Genomic DNA, 18,506 nt, shown 5'->3' with positions numbered 1-18,506 from the left:
TTCTGAGCACACAAAACTCACAGTGTTTGAGCCCTCCATAAAACATAATAAACATTAATAAATACATTTATTTATTATAAATGTAATTATACTCTTTTTAATACATACATATTTTAATTTATATATAAATAATTCATATATAAAATATTTATATGTAATTTATATATAAATTAAATATTTAAAATGAAGCTATGCCATGTACCAGCAAGGAACAAGCTAATTGGACACATGATCTCACATGAACTTCACAGGCTTCTATGTGAATGGTAATTATGGGATAGTTGTTATAGACATAACCAGCAGAGGGCGCTAAACCTCTAGGGACACATAGCTTCTGCACACACCCTTTGAAGAGAGCGACGTCTTGGAGAGGTTAAGTAGACGCAAGCCTTTACTGAGCCGACACACCTGCTGGATAAGGTTAGACACCCCTGTAAGGAAATATACATTTACAAACACGTTAGATCAGTCACTGACCAATTTACACACAGTATATTATCATGCACCTCCAGGCAAACACTGACATTGTTGTACAGTAGTTGCGTTCACACATGCACACTTGTGATGTGATCTGATAGGAAATGACATGTGTCAGGCATGATGGCAGTCTGACACTGATGCATATAGAGGACGTACAAGTGCTTGCGAAGCTGCTCTGACACAAGCTACTGACAAAAAGCAGCTATTTATACTATAGCTGCTCAAAAGGGGAAGTGTGAATGTATAAATGTATAAATAAATAAGACAGCCATCATGGACTATACTGGGCAACTTGAATGTGTTTTTATTGTCATGTTATTAAGACATGTAGTTAAGCTGGTAGTGTTACTATTACCTGCTCCCCTAAATATTGTACAGTACAAAATTACACACACATTAGAAAAAGCCTAGCATGCACACACCCAAAAGAACCCATTTTTAAATCAGCAACAGATACAACACAATAAGTCAGCAAAGCAGAGACAAGAAGGAACAAAAAACACCCACTCAGAGACAGAAATAGCAGATGCACATGCTGATACAGAAAGTGTAAAAACAGACAAAGGCAGGTAAACAGACAGAGAGAGAGAGAGAAAGAGAGAGAGAGAGAGGTATAGTAGAAAAAGAAAGACTTTGATGCATGTACCTTGGTTGTCCAGTGTATTGTGGGCCAAGTTAATGGAGTGTATGACTGATGCTGGGTTTTCTGACAGGGCAGTGGCCATTTTCTGTGGGAAATCTCTAAATGACAGAAAGAAAGTGAGTAGAAACGGAACCGCAATACAAAGTACTGCACTCTGGGACACAGATGAAATACGGAGGCAAAGATGTGGCAGGGGAATACGACTGGGAACGGCATAAAGGGAAAAATGACAGTGACAGAACAAGAAACGAACTTTTAGATGAAGAGAGAGAGAGTAAAGTGGTCAGAGTGATGAATAACAGAAAGAGAGCAATAGAAAGATTTATAACTCACGCTTTAAGGCCCACGTTTTCCAGCGTGAGCTCCTCCAGACTGCTGGATTTACTGACTGTGTGCAGAATCTGTTCTACGACCTCTGAACTCTGGATGTGAGAAAGAACGAGTGAGAAAAAGAGAAAAGCGCTAGATTCAATTCTTTAGGAAGATTTGTCATAATCTCATGCATACTGACACAGATTTCAGACAGGAACAACTATTTTTACATATACACTACTTAATCAAAATTACAGTAAAAACAGTACTACTGTGAAATGTTATTACGATTTCATTTTAAAATGTTTAAAAATCCTTTTATTAACGGCAAAATTGCGTTTTCAGCAACCATTACTCCAGTGTCACATGATCCTTCAGAAATCATTCTAATATGCTGATTTGGTGCTCAGCTGTAATGACTCATTTTTAGGGATGTAACGATATTATCAATATTGTGGTATCGCGATAGCAAATCGGTCTCGATATTATTGTGGTCACATGATGATATGAAAACGATAGGTCTTTCAGGCAAAAAGTACGGACCTTTTTCCTGAGTAAACGATGAGCGTCGCCATTACGAATTCTAACTTCCGATTGGATGCTCTTCTGTTCCGGTCTCCATAGGAACCCATTCAAATAGCGCCCATCTGTTTTTAATGTAGATAACGTCGGCAGCTTTGTGTCATCTGACTTACACACTCATTAATCTTTGAGGAGCGAGGCAGTGACAAATGACGGTCACTGCGACATTGCAAAGTGAAAAAGTTGTGTTTTTGGTACGCAATGGCCAACAGTTATTATTACAGCATTTCACTAGATTTGTACTGGGGCGCCTTTTTGTAAGCCTGTTTTCACTAAAGCTCACGCTTAAACTAGCCCAAATGCGTTTCAAGGGTGGTCCCCTAGTAAAAATCGCGTTCCGGGCGGTAAAATACAAGTTTTTTGGAGTGGTTCCCCTGGTACAGGTCGCATTCCAGGGGCTAAATATAAAGTTATTGGGGTCGCTTTAACCCGTGGACATGAAAAACAACCCGTGGCAACAATGTTAAAGTAGCCCAATTTTGCGTGAAAACCGCAGACTTGGCAACACTGCTAAAGCTGCTGCAGCTTTCATCAAAATAAAAGCTCTACTGATGTTTCCGTCAAAATAAAAGCTTAAAAGTATGAATTGCTGACAGTGAGCGGTTTAAATGGGTAACGTTACTGCAGTCCAAATTTAAAATATCTTTCTCAAGTGTAGAAATTAGGAAAAATTAGTACTCTAATTTCCCTACTGTAGTGTAAAGCAAAAATAATATACCTATGAAATATTTATTTTGCAGTGCAATTGTTTTACAATATATGGCTATTATTACCATTGTTGTTTTTGTTATTATTATTATATTCTAATTTGTTTGGCTTCCTAAAACACCAGTGTGAATGTAATTTAGACTGAGACAGTATATTACAAATTTCTGACTAAAGTTTTCTTAGTTAACAACATGGGTTGGAGCTCTTAATATTTAAGTGCATAGAAGAATTTAAAGGAGAAGTCCACTTACAGAGCAACAATTTACAAATAAATTACTCACCCCCTTGTCATCCAAGATGTGAACGTGCATCCCAGAGCTTTTAGAGCCTTTTGAAGCTGCATTTAAACTGCATTTTGGAATTTCCAAAATGGGGTACCATTGAAGTCCTTTATATGGAGAAAAATCCTGAAATCCTTAAATGCTTTCCTGTTAAACCTTCATTTCTTTACGACTGAAGACAGAAAGACGTGAACATCTTGGATGACAAGGGGGTGAGTAAATTATTTGTAAATTGTTGTTCTGGAAGTGGACTTTAACTCCTTTAACTTTAAAATGTGCGAAATTTTATTTATTTATTTATTTTTAAATATCGCAATAAATATTGAATTGTGGACTTCATATCGCAATATTATTGTATCGTGAGATTTTGTTATTGTTACATCCCTACTTATTATTGGTGCTCAGTTATTAATAATGATTCATAATATTATCAATGTTGAAATATTTGCTGTTCAATATTTTTGTGCAAACTCATACATTCAAAAGAACAGCATTTATTTGAAACAGTTTTTTTTCTAACATTCTAAATGTCTTTACTCTCACTTTTGATCAATTCAATGTATCCTTGATGAATAAAAGTATTAATTCATCCTGTTTTTTTGTTTTTGTTTTTTTTAAAATCCAAATTTTGGGATGTTAGTGTATCATGGTTTCTGAAAATAAATGAATAACCACAAAACACTGATAATAACGAGAGATGTTTCTTGACAACATGTAATAATATTTCACAATATTGAAGTTTTTGCTGTATTATTCATCAAATAAAAGCAGCCTTGGTGAGCATAAGAGACTCCTTTTAAAAACAATCATTATTATTCCAAACTTTTTACTGGTAATGTACTACAGTACTGAATGAATATCCATATTCATTAACCAAAGTATTAAAGTGGTACGATCATTCACTACCAGTCAAAAGTTTTTCTGCTCACCAAGCCTGCATTTATTTGATCCAAAGTACAACAAAAACAGTAGCATTTTGAAATATTTTTACTGTTTAAAATAACTGTTTTCTATTTGAATATATGTTAAAATGTACTGAAATGAATGTGTAGACATTAATACTTTTATTTAGCAAAGATGCTTTAAATAATGTTACAAAAGATTTCTATTTCAGATAAATGCTGTTCTATTCTAACTTTCTATTCATCAAAGAAATCTGAAAAAATTCTGCTCAGCTGTTTTCAACATAATAATAATACTAAATGTTTTTTGAGCAGCATTTGAGGATTATGTGTGGTAAAAATACAGCCTTGAAATCACAGGAATAAATCCCATTTTAAAATACAATCAAATAGAAAACATTATTTTTAAAATATTTCAAAATTGTACTGTTTTTGCTGTACTTTGGATCAAATGCAGGCTTGGTGAGCAGAAGAGACTTCTTTAAAAACATCAAAAATCTTACAGTTCAAAAACTTTTGACTGGTAGTGTATAACCATCAAAATATTTTCCAAAACAGCATGTAGATACAGCCTTGGTAATACACAGTACTACGTACAGTCCTATTTTGCAAGGGAAACAAACAAAAACAGAAAAACAAAACAGAACTCTGACACAGAGGAGATTGAGAAGGTCATAAAAAGATATTTACAATGCGCAAGTCTTTGCAATAAAGTTTGGTGAACCATGAGTTATACGCCATGGCCGCCACAATCACCGCAAGGTCCCTGTGACAAAAAGAGACAAAGGAGAGAAAAATCAAAACAAATCCTCTCACTGAAGTGCTGCAGTAACCAGAGGCGTTCTCACTTTTCTCATGCAAGCCCTCATAAGTTTGCAAGCTTTCCTCAAGACTAAAATAGAGATGTTATTATTCAAGAAAAATGATAGATTCAGCAATAAATGCTTCCCGAGAGGAAAGCCAGGAGAGGAAGGGAAGGGGACAGTGTGGATCGATGGGAAAACTGATGCCAGGTCAGTGAATTACTCAGTGCAATGTGTCTATGATACAGCTTTTAACGTTGGCCCTGAGCCTAAAACCTTTTTACCTATAGCCAAAGTGGGCCTTACTGCACTCAGATGGAGAACAGATGAAAAGAAGGAGAGGGAAAGAAATGCAAAAGGGTTCCTCCTGTGGGGTACGGTTGATGGCTGTGTTCTCATTTGCAGCTTCGTCATTTCTCTGTTTGGATGCTATAGTGAGGCTGTAGGCAGTGTGTACTCAGCTGTTCTCTCCTTCTAAATGAGAGTTTCTCTGCCTCACCCGCTCATCTTTCTCCATCTAGATGTTCTAATGGAACAAGCGCTTAAAAATCAATGACATAACATCCTCAAGACAGATGCAGCAGCTAGACAGTAGTCTAAGTGTGCCCATTGGTGAAACAGTGAAAAACAAAAGAACATCAGTTCAACTGCTGTGCAGTATCAAGGCTTATTTGTTGATTTACTGTCTAAGATGTTCTTCTTTTGCAAATACTTGATGTTTAACTCAAAAGGCAATACAACCTTTCCTTTATAGAATCATCCCAGTGACCACACTCACATGAATCATCTTCTCATCATCTTCTCCTCTGTTGAAAAATCCAACTGAAGATGGCATATGGAATATGGCTGCTGGTATCTATCATTAGCTAATCCAAGATGGTCATTAGCTGGCACAAGCAGGTAGAATATCCTGGAACCGCAACCAACAAATCAGCTACCAGCTGGTAATGCCAGTTTAATGTGGTCACGCTGGTTTTTGGTACATTGTAGTTGGTGTACCAGCAAAACCTGCTACAGTACAGGTCATAAGTTTGCATCCCCCTTTCAGAATCATTAAAAATTTTACTTTACCAAAATAAAAGGGATCATACAAAATACATGTTATTGTTTATTTAGTACTCCACAAGAGAAAATACTAGCTAAATTCATAAAAATTACCCAGTTCAAAAGTTTACATCCCCTTAATTCTTAATACTTTGCTCTTTCTTTTTTGTTTGTTTGTTTAGTGATAGTTGTTCATGAGTCCCTTGTTTGTCCTGAACAGTTAAACTTCCTGCTGTTCTTCACAAAAATCCTTCAGGTCCCACAAATTCTTTGGTTTTCCAACATTTTTGTGTATTTAAACCCTTTCCAACAATGACTGTACGATTTTGAGATCCATCTTTTCACATTCAGGACAACTGAGGGACTCATATGCAACTATTACAGAAGGTTCAAACGCTTACTGATGCTTCAGAAAAAAAAAAACGATGCATTAAAAGCCAGGGGTGAAAACTTTTGAACAGAATGAAGATGTGTACATTTTTCTTATTTTTCGTGGATATCATATTTTTTCATTTAGTACTGCCCTTCAGAAGCCACAGAAGATACTTAAATGTTTCCCAGAAGACAAAATAAGTTTAATTTATCATGATCTTTAAATTTTTGATCTCATGATCTTTTAAAAGTTTTCACCCCCAGGATCTTAATGCATTGTGTTTCTTTCTGGAGCATCACTGAGTGTTTGAACCTTCTATAATAGTTGCATATGAGTCCCTCATTTGTGTGCAAAGATGGATCTCAAAATCATAGTCAGTGTTGGAAAGGGTTCAAATACACAAAAATGCTGAAAAAACAAAGAATTTGTGGGACCTGAAGGATTTTTCTGAAGAGCTGTGGGCAGTTTAACTGTTCAGGACAAACAAGGGACTCATGAACAACTATAAACTGATGTTAAATTGTTTACGTTTTATGATTTTAATTAATCAGACATGCTTTTTGATTAAAAAAAAATAATAATTTAACCATTAAAAAGGAGTCAAGAAAAATTAAAACGGAACAAAATGGAATCCAGAAAAATTTAAACAGAAAAAAATCAAATGTTTTTGATGTAGATGTTTTTGATTGGATAACACACAAGGACCACAGTCAGATTCTTTTGACCATTTACAGAGACAATATGACACTTATTTTAATAATATCTGACAGGAAGTAGGGACATTCAAGGGACAAACAAGGGACTCATGAACAACCATCACTTAAACACACACACACACACACACACACACACACACACACAGCTGTGGATCATTCAGGGAACAAAACAGGATTAAGAATCAAGTGTATGTAAACTTTTGAACAGGGTCATTTTTATAAGTTCAACTATTATTTTCTCTTGTGGCTATATGTAAACATCTTTTATGTGAAATATCTTATTCAGGTCAGTACTAAATAGAAAATAACATGCATTTTGTATCATCTCTTATTCTGGTAAAATAATTAACATTTTGCAGATTCTGCAAGGTCTATGTAAACTTTAACTGTCTCTCTCTATATATATATTCTAAAGAGAAGGGCACAATGTACTGTATTAATCTGTATGAATTTATAAATATATAAATAATGTTTACATGATGCATTCGAATTGTAGGAAAATTCCAATCAGATGAATATAAATGTGGTCAATGATGGAACTCCAAAGCCTTTGCTAAATTACACAGATCGTTTGAAAGACACTCAATAAAACCACTCAAAACTGTATATCTGAAATGACAAGCACTTTGTCTTGTCAGGCAAAAGCTCTTTTCAAAATTCAAAAATGATCTTTAAGTGGCCGCACTCCCATTAGAGTTTTATCATGTGACTGCTGAAAAAAAAAAAAATCCTTTTTCTGCAGATAACCGGAACTGCCCTTGAGCAAAGTGCTCAATGAACCATATCATTTCTCAGAGTCAGAGTATAAATTTTAAGTGCATTTCCTTTTTTATGTGTTAAAGGCAGCAGGGTCGTGTAGATGAGCATGCAGAGCTGACGTCAATTTTCACAGGTCATATATATACATGTAATCCTGTTTCAACAGGAAGAGAGTTGAGAACCAGCCTTCAGACTTCAAACACGGACCAACATCAGCAGAAAATACAGAATCTGATCTGGAATCAGTTAAGGAACCCGACACCCATTGGACGGATGTAAAAAGACACAGCATGACTCAAACCGGGCAGGAAGTCAGCAGGGACGCCACAGGAAAGAGGCGAAATGCATTATTACTGTGGCATTTGAGCACACATTTCAAAGCAGTGGCTCACATCAGATTGCCTGTGTCAGTTATCATTGAAATCCCTGTAAATATGAAGCAATTAACGAAGCAAAGAGTTATGATTAGATTAATCCATCCAAAATGAAGAAGCATTTAAACCACCAATCTGTGGGATGTAGAGATAGCTATGGAAGTGAAGGCTAGCAATTAGAGGTTGCAGATACAGAACATGAATATTAAGATGTGATGTAAATTTGTGTCTACCCGCTTTCCAGGTGACTGAAGTCCAACAGGTTAAACTCTCTGTTGTCCTGTGAATGATAGATGGTATCCACATCCTGAAAGAGCAAAAGAGAGAGAAAGACAGAGAGAGACTCAAAAAGAGGACGAAAATATATTTAGAGTGCAATAAAAGTAGTGACACTTGCAGAAAATGGCCTCTTCTCTTGCTGAAGATATTTTTGTGATCAATAGGAAGCTCTTACCCACTGTACTTCCTCTTTACAGGTAATGCCATTGTAATCGCACAGAGCTGCATATGTCTCAGAAAAGCCCCCTGAAATGAAAGAAAGAGAGAGAGAGATAATGTGCCTAACAATGAAAAACTGTCCTACCTACGTTCATACACATAAAGGTTTTTCAATGATTTTTAAAGCACTTAAAGAACTCTCTTCTTCAAGATGTATTTTTCTTGTACAGTTCAGTGTCCTTGAGTTAGCTAAACCCTTTTTTCATATTTTTAAAGGGGTCATTGGATTCCCATTTTCCACAAGTTGATATGATTCTTTAGGGTCTTTCTCAATGGTAATGTAAATAACACCTTTTTTAACTTGCAAAAAACAGCTCTGCAAAAATCATCCTGTTCTGGTCGAGGTTGCTTTGAATGTTAATGAGCTCTGCTCGCCCCGGCCCTCTCTTCTCTCTGTGGAGTGACGAGCCTGTTTACTTCAGCCACATTTAACTTGCTAACTAGCACGTTATTAGGAAAGGCGAAAAGATTCATAAAAAAAAACCTTACACTCACTTCTAAGTAAGTGAAGCTGGATCAAAAACGATTTGCGCGAACATAGATATATGTAGATCTGGAGGCGCATTCCATTCACAAACAAACGTAATCTACTGCATCTTTAGCGGCTCAGATGTCGGGAGTAAATGGCGACTACTATGCTCATAATCACATCCAGCAACACAACACCTCAATCGGAGATATTCTTGTCTAACTTAAATCCCTGCTCTGGCATCAAAACAATGAAGGTCGAAATGTTGAGGGGTCTGACTGGTCTGAGGTAAGACGCTCATGTCAATCAACTATGGTGGGAGCGGCCTCTGTGGGTGTTACACCACAACGACAGGAATCTGCGAATGGCTCGATTTGAAAAAGGGTAGATATTATTTTTACACATTAATTAAAAACCACTGCATGGAATTTTTATCATTATAGGGTATATGTGTACATACACTGCCAACACACATTAATGTTCAAACAAAATGTAAAAGTGAACTTTGCATCCGATGACCCCTTTAATGTGACATTATAAGTTGATTTCTGGATTCTTTGAAATACTAATAAATAAACTCCCAAAAATTAAAATTTCCTGACAATTTGGTCACCCTCAGGCCATCCAAGAGTTTGTTTCTTCATCTGAACTAATTTGGAGCAATTTAACATTACATCACTTGCTCACCAATCGATCCTTTTACAATGAATGGGTGCCGTCAGAATGTCCAAACAGCCGACAAAAACATAACAATAATCCACAAATGTTCAACACGACTCTGGTCCATCAATTAACATCCTGTTAAGTGAAAAGTTGTGTGTTTGTAATAACAAATCCATCAGAAAGGGCGTTTCAACGTCTGGCCAAAATTCCAGTCCATAATCCATACTTCCACCAGTGAAAAAGTTCATCCACTATTGTCTTCTCACATCAAAACCCACCAAGATATTTGTTTAGAATGGTTTTGGACCATGTATGAGGATTTTTTCATTAAACTTAACTGATAAACAGCAGTACTGTCAAATATGTCGGTGAATTATTTTTCTTTGAACAGCTGTAGGACCCTATGATATCCGCAATGCAGAAAACGTGGACAGAATCGTGGAATCTAGTCATAAAAATGGAATTTACAGTATAATGCGGAATATCACGGAATTTGTCAAAATTTGGATGAATTAATCAAAAGTAGGTCATTACAAATATTAAGCCACAAAACAACTATTTAAATATGAATTCTGCGTGTCTCTGTGTTAATAAATGGCGCAGACACGCTGTTTTGATTACTTCTCGTACTGAAGCAAGCGTGATACTTGCGGTGATATTAGCGTCTGCCGTCTCGACATAAATACATGAACAACATCTCCAGAACAGATTCTTTTGACCATTTACAGCAGGGCTCACCAGACCCGGTCCTGGAGGGCCGGTGTCCCTGCAGAGTTTAGCTCCAACCCCAATCAAACACACCTGAACCAGCTGATCAAGGTCTTACTAGGTATACTTGAAACTTCCAGGCAGGTGTGTTAAGAAAAGCTGAGGTAAACTCTGCAGGACACCGGCCCTCCAGGAAGTTTGGTGACCCCTGATTTACAGAGACAATATGGCACCTATTTTAATAATACCTGCCAGGAATTCATGAGTCGTCTTCCAAAAACAAAAACAGGTTTAAAGTGTTTTCCTATGGCATGAAGACTGCAAAACAAGACTGTTTAGTTTTTGATCTTTAAGCATATGACAAGTCAATCTCAAGGACTACGGTGTATTAACACACTGCATCTTTACCTGTCACCATATGAAGGGCATTTGTAATTTGCATAGTCTTTCTTATACTCACTATCACTGGCTGGTATTATGATTTTATTTTACTTTTATCATTCTTCCTTGATCTTTTGTATTATTCTTTTTGTTGTTTTCTTAATTTATGTATTTGGCACAGTGTTTTTATTGTGTCCTTCACTGTCTGCAACTGCTGTGGCAAAACAAATATTGTTATATAACTTGTCATGAATAGCAAAGCGCACCAAACCAAGTTGACGGCATAAATTAAGTGTGTGCATTCAAAACATCTATAAGTCGACAGCAGTGGTGTGAGGGGACCAAAAGAGATTACAGAGATTAATATCTGGTGCATGATAAAAATATGTATGAGACTGTGTGGATGCATGAACTATATATACTATATTCCTCTCACCACATGCCCTTTGCGTCTCCACCGAACTCTCAGAGCTTGGAGAAAATTTCCGATTTCCGTCAGTAACATCTCCATCTGCGTGAAAGATGGAGGGGCTGAAAAAGAAGAGGGAGGGGAGAGAGGGGGATTCACAATGCATCAGAATCTCAGTTATTCTGACCCAGCATGTGAACACCTGGCCAAAGAGCTGAAACAGGAAAGAGAGCGAGAGAGTTGAACACAGAGACAGAAAAAGAACGCTATTATGCATTGCACTAATCTCCTCCTGTCTGAATATGAGAAAATCTCTCAATTAACTGCTCAGCAGTACCTCACACCCCTGCTGCTCTAGCAGATACCGACTTCTATAGGCAGCATTATGGATTCTCCAAAAAACTACATTAGCACTATGAGATACGGTGCAAAGGCGACAAAAATCAGATTTGCATCTCTGTTCAGATGGCGTGAGCAAATATAGACTGCAACAGGGCTATGCCTCAGATGTCATATTTGCTGACCGCCCAAAGCATATTACACATCTCAATCTGGCGAGCTTTAATCAGAATGGCTGTTTTTATACAGTTTACGAAAATAAAGGCACATAGGTTTCTTTTTTTTAGTCCACCTGTGAACAAAGATTTGCTTTAATGGAAAAAATAAAATATTATAATATAATATAATATAATATAACTAGGGCTGTCAGTTTAAAGTGTTAACTTAATTAATTAGTTATAAAAAATAACACGATTAAAATATTTTAACGCAGTTAACGCACTAGCCCTGCCCCCAGACCTGTTGACTGTTGACAAATATGATGCAGGGCAACAACTTCATAAATGCAGTTATGTCCTATAATTTAAGATATTGGTGCAAAAAATATTTATATATGTCACACAATATCCCTCGGGCAGCAATGTGACATCAGTGCTGATTTTGTCCTGATTTATCATGATCTTAAATGTGATTTTATACAACAGTTCAGTAAATTAGAAGCTGATACAAGTTTAATAAATGATAAATGTTTGTGTAATAAATTACATTGTATTAAATAAAATATTTCTTTCTAAAGCTACAATTACTAATGTAATATAATGTCTACTTGATACATTCTTAACTGACACAAAAATAGCTTTAAATAATCTTTTGTGGGTATTTACACAGTCAAATTTATTTTGCAATTAATTAGATTAATTAATCAAAACATCATGTAATTAATTAGATTAAAAATTTAATTGACTGACAGCCCTAAATATAATATAATATAATATAATATAATATAATATAATATAATATAATATAATATAATATAATATAATATAATATAATATAATATACTTATCTACTTATTAAAAACTGCCACATAATTACTTCAGTAATTCTTTCAACAGCAGTCTAATACTGTCGTTAGTGGTGGGCGATATGACCAAAATTATATATCATGGTAAGAGTAATTTTATTTCACAGTAGTGATATATGTTACTGTGTATTTACATATATGTTTTTGTGTTAAATAAGTTCTTTATGATATTAAAACGTTTGATTCCATAGATATTTCATAATTCTTGTCACCAGTGTCAATATCACAAAAAACTAACACTAGCCTAAATTTAAAAAAAGTCAGTGATTAAATAAGAATAATAAACTAATTACAAGCAATATGACCAAAAACTACAGTAGTACAAATAAATAAGGAATGCTACACACACTATTGTATAAAGTAATCAAATGTATAAAATCACTGCATATTTTTCAGCGTAAATTAAATACATATTTACTTCTCATTAAGTTACAAACATAATTTAGTCATGAGCAGTGAGAAATTTTCACTTTTGTTGCTTGATTATTAGAATGACAGACAGCAGGAATATTAGACTGCTGTCACTTTAAGAGCTGCTCAGATCTAATATACTGTTACATGTTTTTTTTTTTCTCAGCTGTTTGCTTTCACTTAAGACCTAAATTAATGTGTTCATGAGGATACTTGCAAAGATCACACATACAAGTGTGTGTATTTAACCGCTCAAGGCCTATAAAGCAGCAAAAATATCTTAAAATACACCCGTGAGCACCATCTTCATGTACGCGTGTCTCAGAATATAACGAAATGAGTTCTCTTTGCTGCTGATTGCATTTCAGTGACTTAAAGGAGAAGTCCACTTCCAAAACAAAGATTCATATATAATGTACTCACCCCTTTGTCATCCAAGATGTTCATGTCTTTCTTTCTTCAGCCATAAAGAAATTATGTTTTTTTGAGGGTAACATTTCTGCATTTTTCTCCATATAATGGACTGCTATGGTGCCCCGATTTTGAACTTTCAAAATGCAAGTTTAAATGCGGCTTCAAACGATCCCAAGTGCAGTTGTAAACTGTATATAGCGAAACGATCGGTTATTTTCATTAGAAAAATACAATTTAAACACTTTTTAATGTCAAACACTCGTCTTGTCTTGCTCTCCCTGAACTCTGTGTATTCTGGTTCAAGAAAGTTAGGGTATGTCGAAAAACTCCAATCGTATTTTCTCCCTCAACTTCAAAAATCATTTCAAAATCATCCTACATAACTGCAGAACCACCGGCCCAGTCTTTGTAAAGTGAACATGCAAAGAAGATCAAACACCCTTAACACAAAAGGTAAAACAGCAATATAAGATGATTTTGAAGTTGGGGGAGAAAATACGATCAGAGTTTTTCGACATACCCTAACTGTCTTGAGCCAGAATTCACAGAGTTCAGGGAGAGCAAGACAAGACAAGCGTTTGACATTAAAAAGAATATATATTGTATTATTTTTATGAAAATAACTGATAAGACCCTTGGTCCTCGGTTGGGATCGTTTACAACCACATTTGGGATCATTTGAAGTTCAAAATCGGGGGCACCATACTAGTCCATGAAGAAAAATCCTGAAATGTTTCCCTCAAAAAACATAATTTCTTTACGGCTGAAGAAAGACAGACATGAACATCTTGAATGACAAGGGGTGAGTATATTATCTGTCAATTTTTGTTCTGGAAGTGGACTTCTCCTTTAAAATCACTTGTTTTTAAACCACAATCCTTCAAAAATGCATGCAAATTATATTTTTGGTGACCACATCGCACAGCAACGTCTCGTGAGCAAGTAACTGCATTAGAGACGACAGTCCAAAATATCTACCAGTTGACAAATTTTCACCATTAATCATATATACTATATCGCCAACCCTTACTTGTGATATAATCTGTTTTATACTGTTTTATAAGCTGTTATATAACTTAACTTCAACTTTATGCCCTTAAATGTGACACATACACCAAGCAGACTGTGATTGGCTGCTTTTTGTGTCAGTCAGACAGTTTAATCCTGTCTGAGTGGGTGGTTCTTCACCAGAATAAGCTGCAACGTGGACTGTTCAGTCAAAGTCTGGCCATGCGGGACCACAGTAAACCTATGGGATTCTTGGGACACTTACGTGTAGATGGAGTTGTTGAAGATCCGAGAGAGAGCAAAGTTGATGTGGCTAATCAGCTGATCCAGGTGGTCATTAGACTGCAGCCTCAGGGAATATGTGGACTTGTCTGTTTCTATGACAACCTGTGAAGGAAAGAACACGCTTTAGTGAAGCAAAACGACGGCGAGAGCAATTGAAAGAAAAAAATTGGCCACAAAAGCTAAAACACTGGAGCCCTGTAAACGCTTTTCCTACTTGATTATCCGGGTGGGTGTTCATTGCTCGAATCTCCAGGAAGTTGAACGTTTGTTCCACCTGAGGTGAAAATGAGCATCTTGCTACATAAGTCATGCTAAACTAGATTACCGCAGTGCTTTGAGATGGAGCAGACAGGTGGTGCGTAATTGCCTACCGTACCTTGGTTGGTATCTTGGGGGCCATGAGGTACAGCCGCCATGTTGCCAGAACCTAAGAGACAAAAGAGAGGATGAAAGCTCATAAATAAAGTGCAAGATTAAGTGAAAATGCAAGACGATGTTTGAAGAAATTATGGTTTAGGATTCTCTGGAGAACAGCCTTTTCAACTGAATCTAAAAGGACAGCGGATATTATATAAGTCATGAAGCAGTTACTGAGGAACTTTAATTTAGACTTTAATTTAACTTTTAACTTTTAATTTAGACTTAGAATTTTGTCTTCTGAACTCTTTATTCTTTATTACAGCACAAATGTAATTTCATCATGTAAAGCCTTTTTATTATATAAAGCCATTTTATTATATAAAGACGATTTTGTTGGAGGCTGCAGGAGAAAATGAGATGGCAGTACCTTAACTGTACTGACCCGGATTACACAGAGTTCGCATGCACATCGTAGACATAGACAAGACGAGCATTTGAGGCTTAAAAGTATATCAATTATACAATAAAAAAAATAAATAACCAATCGTTTCGCTAGATAAGACCCTTCTTCCACGGCTGGGATCGTTTAGAGCCCTTCGAAGCTACATTTAAATTGCATTTTGGATGTTTAAACTCACGAGCACCATAAAAGTCCACTAAACGGAAAAAAAACCTGAAATGTTTTTCTCAAGAAACATAATGTCTTTATGACTGGAGAAAGAAAGACACAAACATCTTGGATGACAAGGTGGGTGAGTAAATTATCTGTAAATTTTGGTTCTGGAAGTGAACTTCTCCTTTAATGCAGAGTAAATTCAGAGCAACAAAACTATAGCAGCAACAAATCTGTGTTGGCTGAATATATAGCAGCTTCTACAGTTAAATAACTTAAACACTCTTTTTGATGTGTCCTTTTTTAAGGCAATGTAGTTAAAAATAGTTTTTAAATTTAAATTTCATAAGATTTCAAAATATTTAATGCATTATTATTTAATTGTATTTGATATACGTTATACTTAAGTACATTAAAAGCACAAAAAATTGTTATAATAGTCATTTTATAATCAATCCAAAAGTAAGACGTGAAAACTAGCAAGTTCAAATGGTAACTGAGGTAATGAGTGATCTTCTGCTGCCATCTACTTGAGATAATAGTCATTTCATGTCATTTTCATCTTAAAAGCCTTTGTTTTCCATTAGGATTTTTGGCAATTTTTTAAAGTCATCTTCATAAACAAAAAGTGAATCTTTAGCGACCCGGGAAGTCATTTACTAGCCCCTCCCTCCTTCATTTTTTTAAGTTTAGCATCAGCTTTCTTAGTATTCCTCAATCTATTCATTGTAAACTAAAAAATAAAAGAATATATATATATATATATATATATATATATATATATATATAAAAAGAATGTCTGTTTTCTGATTGATTCTTTGTCAAAAGTGTACAGGGTCGCTAGAGACCCAAGGTAATAGTGTAAGTATATTTTTTTGTGCGCAAAAATATGTAAATATCTGATGACTAAATACATGCAATTCACCTTTAGTCCTCTAAGGCGGCACTGTTTGATAGGCAATAATGACATGATGTTTCACTCGTAATTATCGCAGCCATAAAACAAAAGAATATCATCAGGAAAAATTTGGTTTGAATGGGTTTACTGCTAAGCATGTATGCAATAAAATATAAATCTTACTGTGACAGTGGATATGGTGAAAAAGCTGCCAGCGATTAAAATAATGGTTTTGAAGTCAATGAAAACGACAGTTTTGCGAATATGGTTGAGATGGCGAATGTGAGCCAGATGCTGGATGTACTGTGGAAGTGCGCTCTGACAATGACGGTGATGGTAAAATCATCTGCTCAGATTGAACCCTTCTAATTTTCAAAAGGTAACGAAATATGCTTATTTATTCTTCTGTCTATATCTAAAATATTAAGAGAGTTTTTGAGGAAATCATTGAAGGACTTTTCTCCATATAGTGGAGTTCAATGGTGCTCAATGGTTTGAAGGTTAAAAATGCAGATTCAGTGCAGCTTCAAATGAGTTTTTCTGGAAGGAGAGTAATCCTTTAACTGTTAGATTTTATCATGTATATCATATATCGGCTGCCTGATCTCTAAATATCGACATCGGTTGGAGAAAAACCCATATCAGTCAACTTCTATTGCTCACTATCTTTCTGGGCCTCGAACGTGGCAGTTGCATTGCTGTCTATGCAGGGTTAGAAAGCTCTCGGATTTCATCAAATCTTAATTCGTGTTCCGAAGATGGATGAAGGTCTTACGGATTTGGAACAGCGTAAGAGTAAGTAATTAATGACAGAATTTTCATTTTAGGGTGTACTGTCCCTTTAAGAAAATTTACAAAGCAATTTAATAATGATTCAATGCCATAACAAAATTATGGAGAAACCGTGTACACTGGGTGCTTCGACGGGTGCTGTTGTTTATGGATTTCACATGTGTGCTGAAGTGAGGCGAACAGCGTTACAGACAGATGAGTAGGCGCAGAGAGGAAGGAATAAGGATTTGTGTGATGTCTGAGGATTACAGGAACATAAAAAGAAGGATTGTACTATATTCTGAGAGCGAGTGTGTATGTGCGTGTGAAATAGCATGATCAGGTCTGGAGAAACCTTGTAATTTCATTCATAATTGAAATTCGTCATTAGCTTACTTCATTTAGGCCTTTGTCACACCCCTCACATCAATCTCTCCCTTTTTAACGATCTAAACCAGCAGATTTCAACCAAAGGGGCTGAGGCCCACTAGAGGCCGCAGGATGATTTAAAATTACTTTAGCAGACAGTACTGTAGACCACTGAGTCAAAAAAGCTGAGAACTACTGATCTAAATAACCAGTAACATACTTGTCTCAAGATGTTCTTTGTCTGATCTACTATATATATATATTCTCAAATTCTCTCTTCAAAAAATTCCCTTTTCCTCTGATTCAATGCTGCCCCCACAACCTAGGCCCCCTGTTTGCTTCATCCTCCTTCACTCATCTATTCCTTTTCTGCCCTGTCGCTTTCGATTCTTCAAGGCCTCCCTCCAATGTATTACTAATGGCACCCCACCAAGAGCAAGAAACAGAAAGACGGAGATCCCAGATTTCTCCTTAATAAAGACTTCGCATAGGCTTTGATGGCGGGTATTTGTATAGGCTTGGATTTTGTGTAAAGAAAGTTCTTAAAGCTTTGTCAGAGTTAACAGTGACACAGCCATCATCGCAAGATGACATTTTAGAGAGTATACCCCACCTCAAAACTCAATAACAGGTCAGGAAAACTTAGTTATATAAATACGCTACTTCTGCAGAGACAGAAAGTCAGTTTGGGAACCCAAAAGCGTTGTCTACTCATCAAAGGCTTTACTATCAAAGGAAGCAGACACAAAAGATGGGCACGTAAACAGCCACATTAATTATTAAAGCCCGCTGGGGTGTTTGGACTTGACCGAGTTTGCATGGATGGATGGAAGAGGGGGGACCCCCAATTAAGGAATGGATCAGCATACATCAAAGACTACCTAACACATTGCATGGGTGGGGACCGAG

General features: G+C 36.0%; 1 protein-coding gene across 1 annotated transcript in view; it reads right to left on the bottom strand.

Annotated features, from left to right (window-relative positions):
• Positions 1–18,506, bottom strand: part of carmil3 (capping protein regulator and myosin 1 linker 3) — an 80,519-nt gene that overhangs the window by 44,928 nt on the left and 17,085 nt on the right. Inside the window, exons 3-12 of the mRNA XM_051136702.1 lie at positions 14,963–15,013; positions 14,801–14,860; positions 14,567–14,688; positions 11,133–11,227; positions 8,432–8,502; positions 8,211–8,284; positions 4,599–4,674; positions 1,457–1,545; positions 1,127–1,221; positions 345–431 (exon numbers count right to left, since the gene is read on the bottom strand). Coding sequence (XP_050992659.1) covers positions 345–431; positions 1,127–1,221; positions 1,457–1,545; positions 4,599–4,674; positions 8,211–8,284; positions 8,432–8,502; positions 11,133–11,227; positions 14,567–14,688; positions 14,801–14,860; positions 14,963–15,013 — 820 coding nt within the window. The remainder of the gene's footprint in view (positions 1–344; positions 432–1,126; positions 1,222–1,456; positions 1,546–4,598; positions 4,675–8,210; positions 8,285–8,431; positions 8,503–11,132; positions 11,228–14,566; positions 14,689–14,800; positions 14,861–14,962; positions 15,014–18,506) is intronic.

Source organism: Labeo rohita, chromosome 2, assembly GCF_022985175.1.
Source record: "Labeo rohita strain BAU-BD-2019 chromosome 2, IGBB_LRoh.1.0, whole genome shotgun sequence".
Taxonomy (NCBI): Eukaryota; Metazoa; Chordata; class Actinopteri; order Cypriniformes; family Cyprinidae; genus Labeo; species Labeo rohita.
Note: the sequence above shows the minus strand (reverse complement) of the source record. Positions and strands in the feature narration are given on the sequence as shown.